The sequence below is a fragment of the Coloeus monedula genome (genome assembly GCF_965178545.1).
Source record: "Coloeus monedula genome assembly, chromosome: 6".
NCBI lineage: Eukaryota > Metazoa > Chordata > Aves > Passeriformes > Corvidae > Coloeus > Coloeus monedula.
Window position 1 is genome coordinate 37626040 of NC_138786.1, and position 23482 is coordinate 37649521.

General features: G+C 38.6%; 1 protein-coding gene across 9 annotated transcripts in view; it reads left to right on the forward strand.

The window, feature by feature from the left end:
- The first annotated feature begins 1762 nt into the window (after positions 1-1762).
- The window catches only part of NUBPL (NUBP iron-sulfur cluster assembly factor, mitochondrial), an 84245-nt gene continuing 62525 nt past the window's right edge, over positions 1763-23482 (forward strand). For 2 of the 9 annotated variants that reach the window (XR_014226480.1, XM_082283265.1), the window contains exons 1-4: positions 1763-1924; positions 2851-2998; positions 8730-8764; positions 19382-19472. Coding sequence is in view for 5 of the 9 variants with exons in the window: in XM_082283265.1 (XP_082139391.1) it covers positions 1784-1924; positions 2851-2998; positions 8730-8764; positions 19382-19472 (415 nt within the window). In the remaining 4 variants the exon portion in view is untranslated. Of the gene's footprint in view, positions 1925-2850; positions 2999-8729; positions 8765-19381; positions 19473-19512; positions 19595-19911; positions 19992-23482 lie in introns of those variants that run through there. The other 7 variants (XM_082283272.1, XM_082283266.1, XM_082283267.1 and 4 more) reach the window with 6 other exon arrangements.

Sequence of the window (23482 nt, forward strand, 5' to 3'; positions counted from 1 at the left end):
TTTGCACTTTAACACTGCCTCCAACTGCTCAAGGTAGAAAAACAATTATGCAAATTTCCTGCAATGCAAAAAGTAACATAATTTCCAGAGGCAGTGAAAAAAAGCCCTGGAAGCACATCTATATAACAGTTTCAAAATAAAGTGGCTTGTTAGTTTTCCGTATTCTTTTCCGGTTTGGTTTGACAGTATGGTAAATTATTGGGAAATGATTTGACCTCTTCAGGTGTCTGTGTTAGTTATGCAAAATACGCTCATGTGGGTACATCAAAAATGTAGGTTGAATGAGAATCACTTCAAGGATAGGGAAAAAAAAAATTAGCATTGTAATTTATGTGTTGTAGCTGAGCACTGGAATATGCCTTTGGAAATGGTGGGGTTTAGTAAAATGCTTGATTAGAGACTTTAATACAATTTAAAAAGCAACATTTGAAATGATGAAAATTCTGCTGTGGAAGAGAGGAAATGTTTATCATAATAACACTTTAAACTGATGTAAAATCCTCTGATCCATTACTTGTTACAACAGATACCAACAAAAGACACTGTCTACACAGTATTTTATATTTGCAAACTAATGACCTGAAAGTGCTAAGTTATGAATTATTTCTATAATACCACTTAGCTGAATAGGGACTATTCATGGAATTGTAAGAGCAAATCATTTCAAATCAAACTAATTTCCTTCTACAACGTGGTTACAAGGCTTGTAGGTGGGAGAGAAGCAGTAGATGATGTGTGTCTTAAAGCTTTAAGCGAATCCCACATGATATAAGGGTTTTTGTGAACTTTTACTGAGTGAGGGTAAACTGGATGGATAATCAAAACTATCACCAGACCAATGATCAGTGCCAAACAATAGGACAAGAGGCAATGGGTAGAAACTGATGCACAGGAAGTTCCACCTGAATATGAGGAAAACCAACTTTATTGTGCATGTGACCGAGCACTGGAACAGATTGCCAAGAGATCGCCCTCACTGGAAATATTTAAGAACCATCTGGGTGCAATCTTGTGCCATGTGCTCTAGGATGACCCTGCTTGAGCAGGGAGACTGGACCAGATAATCCACAGTGGGGGCCTTCCAACTTGACTAATTCTGTGATTCTGTGCTTTAGTATTATAAAAAAACCCCAGCCAACCAAAAAATCCAAATCAAAATAAGCAAAAAAACCCACCAAATAGGTGCCATCTGTCTCGGCTACAGGTCTCTTTGTTCTTTTACCTAATGATCTAAAGGAGGAAACGGGATATATTTATTGTACTTGTAGAGCACACCAACCAAGACCAAGCTCTTGCCCAACCATTTTGCGGGCTAAGGTGAGAATTCAGAAGGCACCGACGAGCCGAAGGAGCACTGCAGAGAGCGCCAGAAGGAGCCTCTGCGGGGACAATTACAGCACTACGAATTACAATTGTCCCTCTGCGGGGACAATTACAGCCCGAAGCGGTTTGCAATGCGTGTGGTGACCCGGTGGCGATCCCTTGGCCCCGGTATCCTTACAAATGGCAAGGATCTGCTTTCCGTGCTGCTGCTGCTGCCCGCTCCCACCGCTCGACGCTCTCGGCGGGAGGGCGCAGGTCGTTTCCCGCAGCTCCGGAGCCGCGGCACCGCTCAGCGCCACACCCTCAGCTCCGGCAAGCAGCGCGCTGTCCCCCGGGCTGCCGGGCCGACCCAGCGCCAGCGCCGCCGGCAGGGCAGCGGGCGGAGTGCGGCGCGGCGCGGGGGGCGGGCCGAGGCGCGGCCGCACGGCGCCATCTCAGCGCGCCCGGGGCGGCCGCGGGCATGGGAGGTCCCGCCTGGCGCTGGGCGCTGCGCGCCGCTCGCCTCGTGCCCGGCGCCGGCGGCAGGAGGCCTCTGGCGGCGCGGCGGCATGGCCCGGGCTGCGCGCCCGCCGCTTGCGCCGCTCCGTCCGCCGGCTCCGCGGTGAGTGAGGCGGGAGCTCCGCCGTGCGCCGCGGCCGCCGGGGCGGGCTGGGCTGTGCCTGTGCTTGCGGGGGCGGCAGGCGGGACGGTCTGTCCCTGCACGGGTGCCCCGAGGGGCTCTGTCCTGCGGCAGCCGCTTCAGCAGCAGCGTCCCTGCGGGAGGGGATGCGGTCGCTGCAGGCGTTGGCGGCGGGGGCCGGTCTGGGGCAGCGCCGGGCCGGGGAGGAAGATGGATGGGCTCTGCCGTCTTTTTATCCGGACCCGTGTGAAGTGCGTGGAAACAGCGCGCGGCGCTCGGTGCCCGTGGCGGTACAGTTGTGCCAGGCGGGAGCAGGTGGGAGCTGCCTGCGGGGATGCTTGGCTCGGCTGCTCCGTCCGTCCAGCCGTGGGGGCCCCGCGTGTGGCTCTTCTGCCGCAGGAGCAGCGGAGCGCGGCGCGCTCCAGCGCACCCGCATGTGTGCGGTGCCTGTGGCACGGCTCAGGGCAGCGAGAGCCCTCGGACAGCTGCCTGCCGGCACTGCCTGCCCTCAGAACCTCGGGTTCTGCCCCTTCGCTGTTGCTGTATTTGTTGTGCCTGAAACAGCTGTACCGAAAGGACCGCCAAGTCTAGCCTGTTTCTTAAAGCTTCGGACTTTTAGAGCAGTGTTTTGGTTTATTTCAACACAATTTTTTTTTCTTTTTAACTGTTAAGATCAATCATATTTAAGTGTTTGTCAAAAAGCCATGTGAATCGCGTTATTTCTAAGTAGGCCTAGTCCCTGTCTGCCTGTGAAGCAGACTCCCTTTGGGAGAGCCCCTGTGCAGAATGGTTTTTTTAAACAGGTAGGGGAAATTTCTCAGTGTGCAGGTAGATTCCTTCTTGTCAGCTTTTTCTGTGAAAACTGCAGGTTGGTGCATGTGCATTGATTTGCTTTTTGGTTTTGTTAGTCCTCAAGCTCTGGGGATGAGGCTCTGAGGGACAAACGTGCTCGGATCCTGTCACGAGGGCTGCCAAAGCAGAAGCCCATAGAAGGAGTTAAGCAGGTGGTGGTTGTGGCTTCTGGCAAAGGGGGAGTTGGAAAATCAACAACAGCAGGTAAGGTTTCTTTTATGAAAAAAATAATTTCCTTTGCACATTTTGTAGTACTTTGTATGGAATATTTAGGTGCTTGTGTCACCTTGTAATTGGGTTCCGTAACACTGCCCTTCACCTCTGTCAAGTCCCATTGCAGCCATTGAGAATCTACTTGGGTACAGAAGTCATGACTTTAACTTAGGTGGGAATTAAGCAGACAGCTTTGAAATAATATCTTTGTAATAGTGCAGTGCTGTCCTGAGACATCAGGACATCTTAAGAAGTGATGTAGGCTTGAGGTCAAGGGGATCATATGCTAGTGCACTAACACTGTTCCTTGTTCCCTGGCTGCTTAGGTGTGCCTATACAGTTCCTTTCTTTGCTATGTCAGCATAGTTGTGTGCTCTGTAGAGGATACTAATATTTAGAAAGTTTCACGATCAGGATTCTGTTCAATTTTCTCAACTGCTTATATAGGTGTTTCATAAAGAAAAAGTGAAACTACTTACAAACCACACAAATTGATCAGAGCCTTGTGAAGCACCTTGAATTCTTCTCTCAAATTCACCATTACGTTTTGAATTAATTTTTCTCTAACCGTGCTGTTCCTAGGTGGGAGAGTGGGATAGTACATGGGTTACAGTACTGCAGAAATTTATTTGAACTTAGACAGGTGACAGAATGGAAGAATACTTGTCATGCCAACAAATGTGATGGCCTTTGTACAGTGGTGGTGGATGAGGGAAGAGTGACTCGTGTCATCAACCTAGACTTCTGCAACACATTTGGCACTGTCCTGCATGACATTCTTGTCTCTGAACTGGAGAGACAGGGAGTTGATGGATGGACCACTTGGTGGATTAGGAATTGGCTGGATGGCTGCATTGTGTCCAGGTCTGGATCTCCTATCATAAGAAGGACCTGTCAGAGCAGGTCCAACAAGCACCACAAAGATGATCAGAGGCTGGAGCACCTCTCTTGTGAAGACAGGCTGAGAGAGTTGGGGTTGTTTACCCTGGAGAAGAGAAGGCTTCAGGGAGACTCTTAGAGCACCTTCGAGTACTTAAAGGGGGCTTATAAAAAGGAAGGAGTGTGACTTTTTATGTGGGCAGATAGGTCAAGTGTGAATAGTTCTAAATTAGAAGTGGAGAGATGTGGGTTAGATACTAAGAAGAAATTCTATACTGTGAGGGTGGTGAGCCACTGGAGCAGGTTGCCCAGACAAGGGGTGGTTGTCCCATCCCCGGAAGTGTTCAAGGCCAGGTTGGATGGGGTTTGTGCGCAGCCTTGTCTAGTGGAAGGTGTCCCTGTCCATGGCAGGGGTTTGGAGCTGCGTCATCCTTAGGGTCCCTTCCAACCCAAAACATTCTATTATTCTATGACACTGAAAGTAAACTTCTTTGAAAAGATCTCTGTAAAGTGTTAGAACTTTGTTTAGAGATCTCTTCCTTAGTGTCTAGACTGGAGAAGAGTTGAAGGATGTTCATTCTTTAGTTGAAGGATATCTGCTGTTCATCTCCATGTGTGGTGAATAACACATGGATATAGCTCTTAATGTATCATTTTGTGGTTTGTATTTCAGCCGTGCTTGAAACAGACTGATTGTCTAATAATTTCTAGTACAGACTAACATATCTGTACTGAAAGTAACCGTGCTTAAAAAAAAGGAATTTTTTTTCTATTTATTTGCTGTCTGTCCTACACATAGGATATACCTGTACAAAGACATGCAAAACAATTAAAACGTGCATTTCTTAACCATCAAAAGGTATATCATTATAATACATAGACTGGTTGTTGCAGGTTACCAAAAATACCAGATTCATCAATCAACAGTTTACAAAATGAACATAATTTGAAAAGTAAATTCAGATTATTCTCCTCATGTCTGCAAACAAATATCTGAATTTAAGTTCTTGTAACTGGCATCTGTGTGCAATTTCTACATAAAATATAACACATGTATAAATAATACTTAGAGCTATGAGTTCATTCCTATGCATTTAAAAATAAAAAATCAGTGTTCAACAAGCATTAAATAAGATATTGGAAATGTAAATGAACCATTTAAATGTATCTATATTGGACAGCCTTTTTAAATGAATGTTTTCATTCATAATGTTGAGAAGGAAATCTATATTCTTGTATATTATAATGAGGATAAATTTCATGGTTGAGATGAGCAATTGAATTTCAGATAACTTGTATAAACAAAAGTATTGCTTGGCTTCCTTACTGAATTATGTACTTAAAATCATATTCTTCTTACTTGAGGTTTGTGGGGAACATGTTTGGTGACATTTCTGCTGATGCATTTTGAGAGCAGGAATTGAAGAGAAAGGAGACTAGTAAGCACTTGTAATTCCTAAAGCACCACAGAAAATATCATCAGTCTTAGGTGTATGTCAGAAGGCCTGTCAGGGCTTTTTTTTTGTTTTCTCCAGTACAGTTGTGTTTTAATTGCTCTGGATCTCCATTTCAGGAAAAGAGCTTCTGCATTCTGGTCAAGTTTGTCAGGGTCATTCCTTACCCTGTTGAATAACTCATTCTGTTTATTGCATATGGCTTTCATGTTGTATTCTCTGTTGTTTCCAGTGCTTTTTGGTCTTCTGAAATCAATGTAGTTAATGATTAGAAGAAATTACGTTACAGGAAAAATATTTTTCAATGCATATTTAAATACTTTGATAGTTTGTTGTTGTTGTTTCTATTTGTCTAATGTGTTGGTTTGTTTGTTTGCCATGTTTCCTGTCCCTGTCCTGTCAAGTTTCTGTCTTTTTGTAGCATTCTTCTATATTTACCCCATCTGTTCAAAGTTTGTTTTATTTTGTTTGGGGTTTTTTTGTTTGTTTGTTTTTTTAAATTCTTGCTCATCTGTTCCCCTTTTGCACTACCCTAAAGATGAGAGTACTGAAGAAAATTGATCCTGGTGTGAAAAGAAGTCCAAGTGTGGTCTTGAAAGAGGGGAAATTTCCAATTTATTGGAAGTCTTACTGTTTTTAGCTGTGGAAGTGGAATAAAATAAAAGGCTGGTGTTCTTGCTCACATTTTGCTAATCCTGATGTTTGAGGAAAATACAGCAACTGACTACATGGACCTTCAGACATTTTTAGCAAAGGCTAACAGGCTGAGATTTTTCATTATTGTTCAGGGAAGCTGATACATTTCACCATGTGCTGACTATATCTCAGTCATATTAACTTCATTTAACTTTTTTTCCCTCTTGCCTACTTTTATTCCACACGTAGGATGTACTATTATTGAAACTTTTTTGATTTTGGGCCTTCTTTATATGTTAAAATATTCTCATAAACTCTCTTTCTAAATGCCACTTATATTGAGATGCAGGTATTGAAAGTTATCTTGCAAAGTTCATCTGAATTATCTATAGGTATTTTATTGATTATGTGTATTAACCATGTCAGATACAGACACACTCAGCTGGCTCTGTACTTGTCTGATTTTGGACCAAGAAGTTTTATTTGTATTGTTAGCTCAGTGTTCTGAGAGTTCAACTGTGCTATTCCTAGGGTCAGTTTGGATTTGGAAGTTAGAAAGTTGGAAGTGACAAACTATAACAAACCTTCTTAGACTAGTACTGATTTCAAGAGGACTAGAGGCACAGAATCACAGAATAAGCTGAGTTCGAAGGGACCCACAGGGATCATCAAGTCCGCAAGGATCATCAAGTCCAACTCCTGGCCCTGCATAGGACATCCCAAGAGTCGTGCCCTGTGCCTGAGAGTGTTGTCCAAACACTTCTTGAACTCTGTCAGGCTGGTGCTGTGACACCACTTCCCTGGAGAGCCTGTTCCAGTGCCCAACCACCCCTTGAGTGAACAACCTTTCCCTAATATCCAGCCTAAGTCTCTCCTGACTCAGCTTCATGCCACTGAAGCTGTATCAGGGGAGGTTTAGTTTAGATGAGACCAACTCGAAGTTTAGGTTGGATCAGACAAACTCTGATCTCTCCGTGCATCATTCCTTATACTGGTTGGCAGGTTTAGCATGGGTGGAGAGACCTTCGTGACTTTCTTGGAGCCTGCTGTGAAGTTGTGTAGAATTGCTGGCATATATTGCCATGATGTCCTGCACTCCTGGTTATGGGAATGTACTTAGGGCCAGTATGAATGTTCAGGAAGGGTCAGGTTAGGTCCTATTCTGCATGTTTATGCCCTCTTGGAACTGATAGTAATACAAAAACAAGGGAATGCAAGATTCAGCTGGGATTCAAAATGAAGTGTTCAGCTAGATATCCAGGTAAAAACCTTAGGTATACATGCTATGTTATTCCCACTGTCTCCCTTCTTTCCCTTCAGTAGTTAAATATCTTATTGAAGAAGCATTGTGGGTCATACTTTAATTTTCACACATGAAAGCTGTTTAAGAAGAAGATAGATGTGTAAAGTGATTTTAAGAAAGTCTTTGTCTCCCTTCTTCAGACGTGAGCTGCAGTTGATTTTATTTTGTTTTCTTTTTTGTTTGTAATTGGTTTGCTTGTTTTTTTCTCCATATCTGTCATTTGTAGATCGGTCTCCAGGTTTCAGAGGATGAATTTTCCTCTGATTGATTGGGGAATAGTTAATTGAGCATGTGTTTAAACAAAAAATGGAAGGGTAAAATCCATGTTCTTTGTTAGCTTAGGAGGAAAGAGACTGTATGCCTCTTTGAGAAAGCTGTACAGTTGTCCTTGCTAACCTGCTGTTTTGTTTGAAGGAACTTAGCTTTCTTGGTGTTAAGTTCTTCAAGACAGGAATCTGGCTCACCAGCTTCTCAGAACTTTTGTACTCTTCCAGCAGAACAAGGCTGACTGCAGCTTACCTTTCTTGAAAGAGTGTGTGGACTGACATACAGCAACATGTAAAGGAAACAAAAGATTTTTTTGTTTCCAAGAAAGGGTTGTGAATGTTGGATTTTTTCCCTTTTTTCTTTTTTTTCTAAAACATGTAACTTCTTGGATTATAAACATTACTATTTGTTTATACTGAAGTTTCTAGGAGATCTCCCAACATAATTGAAGCTGGTGAGCCAATGAAGATACCATTTGCACATGCTATTTGTTTATGAGAGTTAAGTATTGATGGAAATGTAAAAGCTTTAAACAAATGGTCTTTTTAGTTGCTTTATCTCTTTTTGTCTGGTTTTTTTTTTAGTTACAGATGCTTTCAGGCATATGTGACTTTGTTTTCTGACATAAAAATAAGTGGAAAGCATGCATTGCACCTTCTTCCGGAAAACATCTCTGTTCAATATATCACAAGAAATCAAAAAAAGGGATGTGATCATCTTTTTGATCACTTGTTTTAGCAGTTTATGTCAATACTTAACTAATTTCTAGTTTTAGGAACACTAGAGAGTGTGGTGAAGGTTACTGATGGTAGGGTTAGTTTTATAGTGTGGTATCCGCTTTCAAAAGTGGGTACTTCCAGAAGTTTTTCTTAATGTTATTCTTTGGCTAAATACTGAGACTGTATTTTTATTTTGCAGTGTCCTCTGGAAACTGAGAGTCTGCAAGTGTTTGCAGATTAGCTTGAGTTTGTTTGCTGGTTGAGAAACGTAGACTGAAATGTGGGTGCTGCTGCCACTTAGCTGCAAATGTAGAGATGCAAGAAGCTGAGAACTGAGATGATGATGCAGTTTTTAAATAAGATGTATTTATATTTTGTCTTGTTAGCAGTGATAGCATTCTCAATATTTAGGAATTAAGTTTTCCTGCACTTAATATTTTTGTTTTTCCTCTTCTTTTTTGCAGTAAATATAGCCCTCGCCCTAGCAGCAAATGATTCGGTAGGTGAACATTTAATTCTCAGCCTTAATGTGAATTGCGTGTCATAAATAAAATGGTTACTGCTGAGGACAGTTGCATACATTTAATGTATTTAATTTTTTTTACTTAATTTTTAATTTATTTTTGATGGGCTTTTGAGTTTCTGTCAGCTTGTTTATATTTTATCAGTACCATGAATAACTTAGTAGATCTCATCCTACTTCTGGGTTTGGCTCTGTCCTTTTCCTGGTGCGTCACTGAGTTGAACTGCAATTCTGCAAGTATGTGTAAATGTCATAGAGGTTGCTTCTGCAGGTTGGAGATAATAACTAAATTCTGTCACCTCAGAACACTGACTTGAAAAAAATAGGAGTTAGTGATGAATAGGGTTCAAAACATTTTTTTTTTTATAGCTCCACAGATTTACTGTTTCTAGAGAAATTATGTGCAAAAATACTTCATAAACAGCTAAGGAAAAAACCCCCAAAACTATGTATTTTCCCTAAACCTTGGAAATACAGTTTTTTTGAGTGATTTCCCACCTTGGTATTACTCAAACTGTTACCTGGACTGTAAGTAGAGAGTAGGAACCATTCAAGAGTAAAAACCACAGGTGTTTGCTGTGTCCACCTGCTGCTGTAGACTGGGAGTCGTTCCATTGTGCACGTTTATTGCCACAAAGGTAAACTCAGAAGCAAGCCTCCTTTGCAGTGGCAGGGTGTATAATGTAGGCTTTGTACTCATAAAACATTAAATACAAAGTATCCTCAAGTACTTTAATCAGGCAAATGTAGAATCTTTTTCTTGTTGTAAAAGACAAGTAGAACAAAACATGACAGGTAGAAGGAGCGAGGACTGCATGCAATCTGCGAGCTTCCTGTAGGAATTTTGTAAAAAATTTAAAACAATTTTCCATATACTCAGTCACACTTAATAGGAAGAGTGTTTAAAGCTGTTATATGAAATATGTACTGTTGGTGATGGCATCTGATCTTGTTATTTCACAGTTTTTAATTCTGTGTTTTAAATAGGCTGTTGGAATAATCAAATCTCAGAGAAGAATCTGTCATTTTGAAAAGCAAAACTGCTTGAATGGTTCCTTCTAATTAACTTTAAAACATGGCATTTACTCTAATACTTTTGCAAAACAAGTATCAGTCTGCAATGTGATCTGTGTTGTGGGATGGTCATTGAGCAGCTCCATGGAAACCATGTCAAGCAATTGCACATAACTTTTCTGTACCATCTTATGCGTTTTTAAGATGGTGTCTGATACTTCTCAAGCATGCAGTTTTAAAATATATTTAAATAATGCATTTCTTAGTAATTCTGACATACACAAGTTTTGAGATTATGTCCTTTGTTAGGAATTTTGATGTTACAATTATGTGTTGGTGTGTGAAGTTGGAGGCCAGCATCTGGTGGATGTTAATCAATGAAGAACAGAGAAACTGACGAAATAGCTGTGAATTGTGTGAACTGGTCGTCACAAGTTAGCAAGCTGTTACCGTGGTGAAATTGTGCATTGATGTGGTTACAAGTTAGAAAGTATGAAATTAGGTGGATTAAATAAACAACTTTCTTGTTTGTTCATGCATTAATATGTTTTTTCTTTTGTGGTTTATTTTCCTTAAGATAATGATGGCATGCATCATGTTTATGTTTAACCTTTGGGCTTGAAGTTGCTGGTTTCTTCATTTGTGTACTCACATTTATTTCAGCTCACTAATTTTGTGAGTCAAGATTTCGAAATGAGAATTTCTGTGACCTTATTCCAGGCAGGCACTGTCCAGTGCTGTGAATTCTAGAGATCATTGCAATGTTCAGTTTTGTAATGGTGAATGAAGTAAATAAGAAGGTTGATTTTCAGAGTCCATTGGTGCCTCCTGCTGTATTGTATAGTCAATTTCTTTGTCCTCAGGTATGCAGCAAGGGATGCCTTTATTTTACATTTAGTAACTATTGATTGTGCCTCACCTTGCCATGAGTTTTTGCCCTTCATTGCTCTTGTAAGTTCATCTCTTTCAGAAGAAGCAGTAATGATTGTTAGTAGACCAGAGCTTCAGGACGCCCCTGCAACTTCATTAACAGTCCTTATGCCTCTTATAAATGAAATACAGATTCATAGAAGCTGATCTTGAACTTGATGTACTGCTTAAAGAAGGAAATAAAGGACTTGTGGAGGAATATAGGTCATCATGTCTTAAAAGTCTGTCCTTTTTTCATTAGTCTGTATTACAAGTTCTATGCTTGTAACTCAAGTGTTCTTTTTCTAAGATAAAACAAGTTACAGACTATTGACAACACCTGTTTTCTGGTGAGTGAGATCTGTGAAAGATGCTCTTCTCTCAGACAAGATTGGATTAGAGTAGATTCTTGCTGCTTTCAGTAACAGCTGTGACATTTTATTGGTGTTTGGTGTAGCATAAGTCAGAAGATTAACAGTCAAAGAATAAAGGATTTTTTTGTCCTCCTGATGAAAGAAAACATCCTTCTATCTTTTAAAAATCTACTTTCTCTAGTTAAAAAACAAAACAAAAACCCCACTGTTTCTACTGATACATATTTTTAAAAATTTTTTTAATAATATGGAAGCTTTTTCAGTTATCGTAGTGATGGTCTGAAATACTAAGGTATTGACAGAGTCTTGGTCTCGCAGTGTTGTTGGCAGAGCCGGATTAGAATTTGGGAGTTCAAAGTCTTGCATGCTGGTGCTCAGTCTGATTGGCATATTTTTACCTCATGGTTACAGAGTAAATAATTCAAGACAGGATTTCATTTAGATGCTTAGATACCGTGTCCAAGACAGAGTACATTTTTTTGGGAGTTCCCCCCCCCCCCCGTTTGCTTTTTTTTTGATTCAGAGCCAGGGAAAGCAAGCAGGGCAGCCTCTTATGCCTTCCTAGAATATTAGTTTTTTTGGTACCCTGGGTTATCTGTTGTAGATGGACTAGTTAAGAAATATATAAGCTCTTGGGCCTGTACCAAGGCCTATAAATCTATACAGTGTTCTTTTTGTGTTAAGAAATAACTTAAAGTTTTACCCTTGTGTCCTACTGTTAATTGCTTGCTTAGTTTGACAGCTGATTCTTTTCATTCTTTTGATGTACCAGCAGTCAGTTGTGCTCCCCTAGGAGCACTTGGGAAGAATTTTTGGGTTTTGTGCCAGGACGATTCATATTCAGACTAGAATGACTATTTATGAAAGCTGCCTGGCCAGAGACAATTTATTATAGTAGAAACAAGTTGAATTAATAGATGGCAGCAATAATAGGGTAGGGATTGCTTGTTTATGAACAGAGTATTTTAGTGAGCAAACACCAGCTGTGCATGACTAAGGATGGCACAAATCCAGTTGGGAGGCTGTATGCTTGTGCTGTCACTATGAGGCAAGCTCCCCAGTCAGATTTCCTTTGGCTCGCCTTTTCGTTCTGGAAGATTTACATTTTCACTATAGGATGAAATGTTTTTTTGTGTTGTGAAGGACAGAGGAGCAAGAAGTAAAACCATATGGACCAAGTTAGCATGTAAGCATAAGCAAGTGGCTTCTGCCTGCAGTAGTGGGGACACGTGGTGAAAGGCAGCAGTTTTCAGTATTCGAACCTAGCCCTGCACGAGGGGGTTACTGGGTCATGGAGACCAGGACCAAAACGTGAAATGCATGGAGGGTGATTTTTATGCGGGGGAGCGGTCCCTGTTTGCCCAAGCAAGCCCCCCGGCTGCTGCGCAACGCGGGGAGTGCGGCTGCGGCCCGGCCGTGCCCGCGCGGGGGGCGGCGGCCGGCAGGGGGCGCGCGGGGCGCGGGTGCTGTGGCGCTGGGAGGGGCGCTCGGCGGGGGAAGCAGGTTGGGGTCACACAGTGTCCGGCTGCCAAATTGTCTCAACATCCAGCAGTTGTTCTTCTTGAACCAGAAAACTCGCGTGGATATCTGACCGATGCAAACACAGGCGGGGAAGAGACTTCTCATGCATATATAGTAAGTTACAGCATAGTAATGATGTAGTTAGGAGCCAAGTCTTCGTGTGAACTGACTGCTGTGATAATAAAATTAATTTTTATTTCTTCAAACCGTGTATTTAATCAAAACCCACACATTTTGAAACTACTCAGAAGACACCCAGCTTACTTTTTTTACACTCCAGCTTTTTTTAAAAAAATATTTGGTTTGTGTAATTAAACTATCTGTGTAGTTAAACTGTTTGTCCACAGGATAATACCTGACAGCTACATTTATAGATGGCTCTACAACGTATATACATTTGTTGCTGGTAAGGAAAGAATGCCATGTGGGAAAACAAATCTAGAAGAATTTAGACAGTAATGGGATCCTTCAGTGAGTAATTGTAATATGAAGGCAAGTTTTGACTTGTTTTGTCCTCTTCCCATGCAGCTTTTCTAATTGTGAGGATTTGATTTCTAGGCATCCTTAACCCTGTTGCTTAGAGAATCAGAAGACTTTAATCACTGTAGCTAATGTCTTCATGTTTGTTTCTTAATGCTGAAAAGTTTCAATAGAGCTGGAGATGCCAGTTGGAATTGATTTGGCTTATTTGCAATGATAGCTTAGCTTCTAGATCAATTGAAAAAAAAAGAGAGAATAAAGCTTAAAAATTTTTGCTGTTTTTCAAATAAAAAATAACCAAAATTAAAAATACATTTTAACATAGACCTCCTAAGATATTTTACTTAAATCAGATAACTGTATGCTTAATTTGAAGAAAATTTCCTTTTTGTTTGTTTTGTTTTGAAGTTAAAGTTTGTATCCTTAGTCTTCAAGTCATTGAAAGCCCAGTGCCGGTACCAGAGAGACTGATGTGAAAGGTGGACCCTTTTTTTATAATAACTTGACATGCTGTGAAAGTGGAGAGGCATCTTGTAGAGATGTGGTAATGTTGGGGATTCTGTTTTGGTAATTTATTTTTCAAATGGTTCTGTATGGAATTTTTTTTTTTTCAGCGAGATACATAGTGTGCAAAAAGGCCAAACAAGGATGAATTACTGGTATGCGATTGTTAAGAACGTTGAGTAGGAGCTACTGCAGGCTGTTGTGGAAAAGAAGTGCCAGAGAAGTCCTGTGGCTGGCAGAAAATTGGAAACACTTCATATAAGGAAAAGGGCTTTTAAATCAGTAGCAGACGGAGTTTTTAAAGGAAGTTTGCATTTCTAGGATTGAGTGAGGAAACTGCAGTGGTACATTTTTGGCTTTAATCCAATTTACAGCTAGGCACTTAAATAGTGTGCAGCTGAAAGAGTTAGAAAATTAAGGATTAAAAGATGGCTATTCATTGTGTCAGTATGTCAAACGAGGAATCCATAGCCTATCCTGATTTTAAAGTTCTCTTTTGTCTATGTGTTGCTGCTTGCAGTTCAGGATTAGCTCTAAGTCTATAATGACATTAAAAGTTTAAATTGAGAGTCCTGGTGGTGGATTAAGAGCACCAGCTTTAAAATAACTGGCACCTTCACTTAACAAAGCTGGAATTTCTGTCTTTGGAATGGACTACAGCTGCTCAGTATTGGAAACACTTCTAGTGTAGGAAGTTCTTCACTGTATAGAACAATAACAGCTCATTAACCTGTGCCTTCATCCCTCCCAGGCTAAACACCAGGGAATTCTGGTGGTCTGCAGAGTTTACTTCAAAGTAAAATACTATCTACTAGCATCCAGTGGGGATACATAAGCCCTACCAAACATGGAAAAAAGTCTCAGAAAATATGAGCAAAAATGAAATTAATGCTGTCAAAGAGTCTCTGGATGTTTAGCAGTAACGTAGGCTATGTTGATTAACAGCTATTTATAGAAGCTTTTTGTGAGCTCTTTATTATTTTTTTTTCTCCCTTTTTTGTCTCTGTTGGTATGAGGTCTTTAATCAGGTCTGTTCCTCACTAAAGGATTTGGCAACATGGAAGAAATGAATATTACCAGATTTTCCATTGCACACAGAATTGTGTGGAGGGGTCGTTTGTGACATGTGAATGGAACTGGTTGCATTTGGTTAAAAATTTGTTTTTGGAAAATGTAGTTGATTTTGTAGTTAATATTCCCTGAAAGACAGAAAAGGGAACCTACATAAAGAAAGTATAGGGAGGGACAAAACATTTCTTAAGGATCTGCTCAAAGAGCTAAGAGGAGGAAAGATAAGGATCATTTTGGCATTAGCATGAACTTATGCCACCTGAACAAGGATTATGTACAGTAACATTTGCCTGCCTAAGAGAGCAAACATAATAGCAGTTGAATACTTTCTAATCTGCGTAAGGAAAAGGAGGCAAAATTTATTGGTTTTTTTACATGACCTCTCTCTGCAAGGACTTTGGCCTTCAGCAACTTAATTTTAATTTTTTCCCCCAAAGGAAGTAGAACTATGTTCAGAGCTTGAAAATCATTAATTTAGAATACCGCTGTCTTCCAAATCCCCACTACTTACAAGGCAGTGGCCAGGTTCAAGGACTAAACTGAAATTTAATTATGCAGAGAATCTTGCCAGAGAAGATAAAGAGAAGTATCTTTTTAAAAAGTGAGGTTATCTATGCCTGTAATTTGTACACTGCACAAAATGAAGCTGTAGAAGTCTCATCTCTCAGGGATATGTGCAAGAATATCTTCTTTATCTATTGATGTAGCGTTTGGTTTTCTTGTAAATATGGAATCTGTACCTGGTGACAGTGAAAAATAGTTTTTGATGCTTATTGTGGGCGAGAGAAGTTTCTAAATTGGAATGAAAACTTCACTGTATTTTTAATGGGTTAAGAGCTGCAGTGATTGTGTAACTTATAGTACCTCATGAAGAATGTTTGTCAGAAATCTTTAGAGAGGTCTAATGGGCAAATTAATATTTTGCTGAGAAGATTATTGATAGTGTAAAAAAGAAGTAGAAAGAATTACTTAGTCAATGATGTAAAAGTAGAAGACGAAGAGGAGTTATAGTTCTTTATTCTGTAATATAGTTCTTTATTCTGTAAATTTTTTGCGTTCTTGAGGTCACCAGTGATCAGATGAGACCATGACAGTACCAGTACTGCAGAAATAGCAAATCCTAGATTAGTGAGCCTGTAGAGACTGTTTACCTATGGTAGAGGAACCTTAAAAGCATTGATAAGAAGGTAAATATGAACGTTTGTGAGTTTTTAAGTATAGTTTTTGCTGACATGAGAGTACTTTTGTATTTTCATGTGCTGACAATATATTTATTTCTGATTTCATGGTGTCTGCCTCATGGAATTTTGATAAGGATTGTATGCTGCATGAAGAGGTCAATGATACTGCATGTGTTTGTATATTTTTTCAAAGTAGCTTCTAGTGACATGACTAAATCATATGGGAATGCTTTCATTGTCAGTTGTATCCTTGGAGCTTAAGCTGCAGAACTTGCAGTAAGGCAACCAAAAAACAAGGTCTCTAGGAAGTATTTTCCAAGCATCATAAACTTGAAAGTTGATTCGAACTTTCTTGCACAGTAGGGCAGGTGAAAGTACAAGGATAAATGTTAACTTGAGAACAGCTATTTTGAACTTGGTTATTGCTATGCCATCTGGAGAGATGGAATGCTGTTTGTTTAATAGCACAGGAGAGAAATATGCTTATAAGGAGAAAACAGCCATAAGAAGATGGTGGAGTTGTATTTTCTGAATCATTTTCCTGCCAGAGTGCCGAGAGAGGCTGTAGCAGTGGTGTGTGCTGTGCTCTGAAAAACACTTAGTAGCAGGGGGACTTCTGCGTGCTTGGGTATGCTTTTAGTATTGCATTTCTCTCTGTGTAACTAGTATTACTTAAGGAAAAAAAGATTCAGCATTGGTGTGAGAAGTATATGCATATGAAAATGATGTCAAAGGACATAAGAGGAATCTTAGCGCTTCCCCCCCCCCCTTTTTTCCTAAGTTGCCTTTTTGGTCCTGCTTTTGATCCCCTGTAATCTATTCCTTCTGCCTAGATATTGTTTTTTTATGTGTGTGTTTTCAGGATTTGTTTTAATACAGCAGTGCTTTGAAAGATGTGCAGTTTTATATGAGGTGTGGGTTATATGGGGAGAAAAAACAATTTATTAAAATTTAATTTAATTTTTAAATTATTGTAACTTGTGTATCTGATTATATTTCACTCAGCATGAGAAGTATCTGGTAATTCTGATTAACAGTTTCATGTGGTAGCATCCAGGTGTGTGCATATTATTTCTTCTCTTGGGGATTTAAAACATTGTAAATGCTGGAAGAGATGATCTGGACTGTACTGTGCATGTCTTAAAAAATCCCTTCGTAGCTGCCATAATATTTTTCTGAGGTAATTAAACCTTGAATAAAGGGTTATTTGCATTCTAGGGATGTTTACATACTGCAAAAGCAGGGATAGTTGGGAGAAACAAAACTCAAACCCATAGCTTATTGAGCAAATGCTTTCTGTATCAGCTTCTACTTCTAGGCAGTGTGAACTCTTCTCACCTAACATGTTGAATTGCTTAGTGAAGAAAGAAACCTTTTCTTTAAGCTATTAAGTGAGGTTCTGTCAGAGATGTAAAGATTTTCTGAAAGACCTTTCTCCTATAATCCTGTAGAAAGCACCATGCTTACAGGAACACTTGTGCTTTCGTTTACATGAGTTGTAGAAACTTGAGAATCTGTTAATTATTCTTCTGTTTGATGACAGCAATTTTCTTGAACCATGAGAAGAACAGTACATCTCAGAAACAGGCACTTTACTTACTTTCGAACAAGTGTGTAGAATTTTTAGAGAAATGGCCAGGTTTATTGTATTAGCTTGGTAATTTAAAGTAGTAGCTGAATTTGCGAAGTCCTCTAGGATGTTTTTCTCCAATGTGGGTCTATTTATTCTTTATTTCAGGAAATTTTGTACACTTAGGTTAGATAATATAGGTGTAGTAGATACAGTGCTGCTGACTCCTAGGAATAAGTGGCTTGTAGTGGTGAATACCTGATTATGCCCAGGAGGTCATAAACTCATTCTAATTAATTTAGGTCGTCCTAAATCTTTAGTCCCTTTGTGCTGAAATTGAAACTCTAGTGAGCTGTGAGATCATTGTAGTCAGTCAATAGTCACAATCCTTGCATGAGGGGGAAAATCCTCAAAAAATTCAGGGGAAGTATGTAATCAAGTTTAAAACACTATGTAGGTTTTTCAGCAATGACTTACTTTCATTTGAGAAGGAATTAGGTGGAACAGCCTGTAGATGATGTGTTGATGGGTTTGATTAGCTGCTGACACAGATGGAGGGACTGAGTAATGAATCTTTCTAATCTGTTAAAATATGCATTTTGTACAAGAACAAAGAAGCTCTAATAGTCTGTTTTAGATGTCTTTAAAGTTTAACATAAAGATGGGTCTTTTCAATGTTTTTGAAATTGCAGCTTTCAACAGTAGGCAAGAAGTAGAATAATTTGTTACAGTAACTCCTGAACTTTTGTCTAATAGTTTTCACAAGACATTATAAAGAAAAAAATCTAAATTAAATAATCCATATAGTTATATATGCTTTGCTCTGTTTTGCTAATAAAAAGTATATCAAATAACTGAACCCAAATTTGGTTGATTTTTGCAGTAAAAACTTACTTTTAAAAGTACATAGTAGATCAAATATGGTCATGCTTTTTTTTACTTATCTTTCTATCTTTCCCATTAAAACTGTGATAGCAAAATGGCTCAATATAAGATAACAAATTAGGAAAGCATCATCTGAAAAATGAAGTACACATTTTGAAACACTCACAGTGGAAGTCTGATTCGGCATTGTTGGAAAAGCTCTTCTTGCTGCTTTAACCTTTCAAACAAGCTCTTAAACATACTCGTTTGCAATTTTGCAAAATGTTGAATACAGTTAGCTTTCTATATTAGAGAAACTTGACATTCAGCACTTTAAAGGGCTTGCTCTTTACTACTTAATTTGCAGAACTTGGTAATTGGTACTGTGTCTTGCCATCTGTAGGAAAAATAGTTTAATTTCCACAAAATATGTATGTATACCTATAAAAAAAAGAATATAGAAAGGAATCTTGTAAGTCTAGACTACATAGTTGAAATAATTTTTATTTAAAGTTTATTGCCTAATGTACCATATGTAGTTGAATAAACCCATTTCTAGCATACTTTTGTGTAAAGGTATTTCATTAAAATGTTATGCCTGCTTAATTAGCTTCAGAGACTTGCATTTCAGTAACTTCAAGATGTCTGCAAAAGTGTACTCTGGCCACTTAAATAGAAGATAAAAATACGTTTTTTGTTTTTCACATTCTTTGTAATCACTAGAATGATTTAAATTGCATTCATTTGCATATACTTACAAACCTCACTTTTTTTTTTTAAACAATAAAATTTGATACCTTGTTAAAAAAGTTAAGGTGTTAGTTCTGTATAAAAGTACATGGAGTAGAGAGAACGTTGCTTATAATGCTTATTAATATAAAGTCTGTGGTCTACATTGTAAGTAAGAAATGTGCAAGTGAGGATTCTCTTTATGGAGAATCTAGCTCTTGCAAAGACAACTGGCACAACTTGTAGACATTGTCGGTTGTCACAATGTCTCAAATCAAGATCATATTTTTATTTCTTTAAATGGTATTGAATTTTGTTCAGCTAATAATACAGAAAGGAAGACATTTTGGCAATTACTTTTTTGTTCCTTACACAGACAAAAGAAGTTGGTTTACTTGATGCAGACATATATGGACCTTCAATTCCAAAGATGATGAATTTAAAAGGAAACCCAGAATTAACATCAAGTAAGTAGAAGTGATTTTTCTTGCTGTCTTTTTTGTACAGGGATGAGCACTGTGCACTCATGGATGCTTCCTTGGTGTGGCACAGAAGGGATGCAAACAGAAGATGAAGACTGTGTACGTATGTATGTATTTATTTATAATATTGAGGTTACTTTCAACGCTACCTTGTACAACTAGGAGCATATTCAGAGCCCTATTTTTTGTTAATCTTGGTCCATGCAGTCTCATGGAGTTTTACTAGAGATTCTGGAAGGGAAGGTTATTTATGAGTAGTTTTAAAATTGTTATGTAGTATCATACAATAGGTGACTTTCAATTAAAGAACAAAACCCACTAAGCTAGGGAAAGAGACAGGAAAAAAAAAAAGCAGTAAGAGAAGGATCATTACAGCAGCTTGCATGAAATGTCATTAAAATGGTTCTGTATGATCTCTCTTCAGTCCAATGTGCCAAGCCACTTGACTCATTTGTGTTTGAAGTTGTGTGTTTAGGAACATGATCGTCACTTCCCTACCAGAAGGTAAAGACAGTAAATAAAACTCCTAATTTTCCTTCTGCTAGGAAGAATTCTGGGGAAACATAAATCAGTTATTTGATAATCAATTACTAACATCTTAAAACCCATTTCAGGTCCAGCTCTCTTAACTATTTTAATTAACTCTAGCTGGGCCCGAATTCCTTCCTATTCTAACTAATTTCAACACAGCTAGCCTATAACTAAAATCTTTATATTTCTTCTAAATCTATGTTTCAATAAATTCAGGTAGAAGAGTCTTCAGAGAAATAAGGTGACCCAAATTAGAAAGGTCATATCAAGTCTGTTTAGCTTTCAGAAATTTAACTTTCACCTAGGCCAAACAAGGACAAAAGTGAAGAATGACTTTATCTTGATACCCTGTTCATATGATGTTTGAGTGTAAGGCAGTGTGGTATTTTGGGGTGGTAGGGACACTGGGGTGATATGGTTTGTTTAATACTTTGTTTTGATTGTCCTGTGAGAGAGTGCATGTAAGTAAAAAAATTAAAATCTTGTAACCACATACAAAACTAGTCCCACACTGTAACACCTGGTTGACACATTAAAACATATTAGGATCCTACTGAAGAAAGTGCAGATTGGCCATATGTGATGTCAGGATGGGATCAAGGACATCTGCCAGTTCAAACAGGACATGAAAGGGCTTCAGTGAAGTAATCAACTGCAATGTTTGAGGGCAGCAATTGCTGGGTAAAAGGAAAGCTGAATATTCCCTCTCCTTCCTTTCATGCCGTGATCTCTTTCTTTTTATCATAGAAAGGTCTGGGTTGAAAGGAACCTTTGAAAGTCATCTAGTCCAACCCCCCTGCAATGAGCAGGGAGATCTTCAATGGGATCAGGTTGCTCAGAACTCCGTCCAACCTGATTTTTAGTGTTTCGTGTTTACCACCACTCTTGGCAACCTGTTTGTTTCACCAGCCTCATTGTTAGTCTGAACCTACCCTCTTCTAATTTAAAACCATTACCTCTTGTCCTGTTGCAACAGGCCTTGCTAAAAAATTTTTCCCCATCTTTCTCACAAGTCCCCTCTAAGTACTAAAAGGCCTCAGTAAGGTCTCCCTGGAGCCTTCCTTTCTCTAGGCTGAACAGCCCTGATGCTTTCAGTATTTCATCATAGGAGAGGTGTTCCATCCCTCTGTATGTGTTATACTGTTGCTGTAGAATGTTCATTTGTAACACCTTGATTTGTGCATGTATATGGGTGTAATGGTTGTTGGTCTATGTGTTGTCACCTGGTATAAAGCATGCAGAATTGAACAGTGCCAGTATCTTTAAAGGGTTGCTATTAAGCTTGCAGTGTCAGCCTCTGAAAACTTAATGTGGCAAACTTAGGATTTTTTATGTAATTAAAATTCTGTCTCCTTATGATTATGTCCTGTATTCTGGATAAAAAAAAGTAATGTATTTCCATGTACTGGTGTGCTGCACATACTTGTACAGACAGCTGTCAAGTTGAGTACTTCCTACATTTAAATGCCTGGCTTACAAATACAGGTTTCATTTAGATAAATTCCTGAAAGAGAGGGAGAGTACTTAGATTTATTTGTTGGATTTTTGCTATATCTTTCGAAGTCAAAAGGCTGCTGAGTGATAAATAAATAGATAAATAACTGAGCCTTTTCATGTATTATCAGTGGGATTTGACTTTCTGATACAAATGGAAGTCTTCTTGCATTCACTTGTACTTTGAACTCCGTTGAGGATGTATGTCATACAGGCTGTGTTTTCCTGTAACAGATTTTTTTGCTATGAATTTTGTATTTGAAGCACATTGTGCAATATGAACACAAAAGGGACTATGTTGTGGTGTTCCTATCTCTCCTCTTTTCATTTTTGTGTGATGTTGAGTTTTGTTTTTCCATTTTTTTCCTCACTGTTTAAAAAATTGATCAGATAACTTAGAACTTCTTGGTCATTTTGCTATGTATTTTGTCAATCCATACCAAACTTAAATCCATGTCTTGAGCCACAAATTAAAAAGCAAGTTGCCCAGTCTATTTCTTACAGTTGTACAAATCAACTTTCTAGGAATGCAAGACCTTAAGACTATATTCACTCAGATATTGAGCAGCTCAGTTTTGTTTCAGTGACTAGATATTTCTGGTAAACAGCTGAACAGAATTTACTATAAGCTTTGTCTTAATATGTTTCAAGCATTGTTAAAAATGTGGAATTCAATGTAATAGAAAAAAATTGGAAGATTTCCCTGAACTGAAACTGCTGCTGTTGTCTTGTAAGCACTAACATTTTGATCACTGAAATACATTCTTTCTAGTTCTGTGCGGAAAGTACAAGTAAATATCAGGATTTAAAGAACATACCTTTTGTTTTTTCCAACAGACTGAAAACTGAATCTGTATATTTCAAAAGCTTGACAGACGACACAAGTCTGCTGAGAAAGACATAGTAATTTGGCATGAATGATAACAGGATAGAATTTGTATTTCAGGGATTGTGTTCACTTCTTTGTGTATTTTTAACTATTGAGTTGGTGAAACCGTAGAGTAACATCAATAGAAGTACTGTCAAAGATGGTTTAATTGTGAAATAGGAATGGCATAGGAAACTTTAATTAAAGTTTAATCAAGGGCTCCTTTAATGAGTAACAGATGGGATAAACTTGCAAAGAAGTGATCAATCATAATACGTATATATATGGAGTATATATAGGTGTATATAAATGCATTGATATAAAAACATGTATGACTCTTGTTTTTTGGTATAATGAGGATTAGTGTTCTGATTTCTTACTATGCTCTCAAGAGTAAAACAAGCTCTGAAGAAATACTGCACAGGAATTGAGAAAGCCCAGGCAGTTCTGTGTTATGGAAGTGCATAAACTATGTCTACATAACAATGAGTCAATTAAAAACATTTTTCATAACATAGCAATCAAAAAAAAAAAGTTTAAGGTCTAATGCTGTCTTCAGTGTGAGGTGTGGATTTGAAAATGAATCTGTAGAGTAATCCTGGGAGGTTCTGAGCACTTTTGCAATCTTTGATTTGTGGTTCTTTTCTCACATGAAAAGGGATTAGGGATTCCCAGTACCATACAAAATAAGTCCATGCAGCAATTATTACTTCTGAATAGAAATTATTATGGTTATACTATAATTTAAGCATTCAAAATGAATTAGGAATTCTTAGTGAGGAGCCTGTATAAATGGGAGATACTACATTAATGTAATTTTGCAAACTGTAGTACATTGAAGAGTCTGCTAACATTTAATAGGCTGTCGTTCAAAATACCTTTAACTAAATGGTCAGGGAAATATTGGTTAATAAATTCACAACTGAATTTAATTAGCTAATGGAGGATTATCTAACTATGGAATTAATATTAACATAATCTACAATATATATATGCAGGGCAATGCTAATAGCGTAAGTTACAAAAGCATTACTTCTCTTCTTTCCCCAAGTAATTTACTTAAAAGCTGTTTTCTGGCTTAGTGAATTGCATGATTTCATTT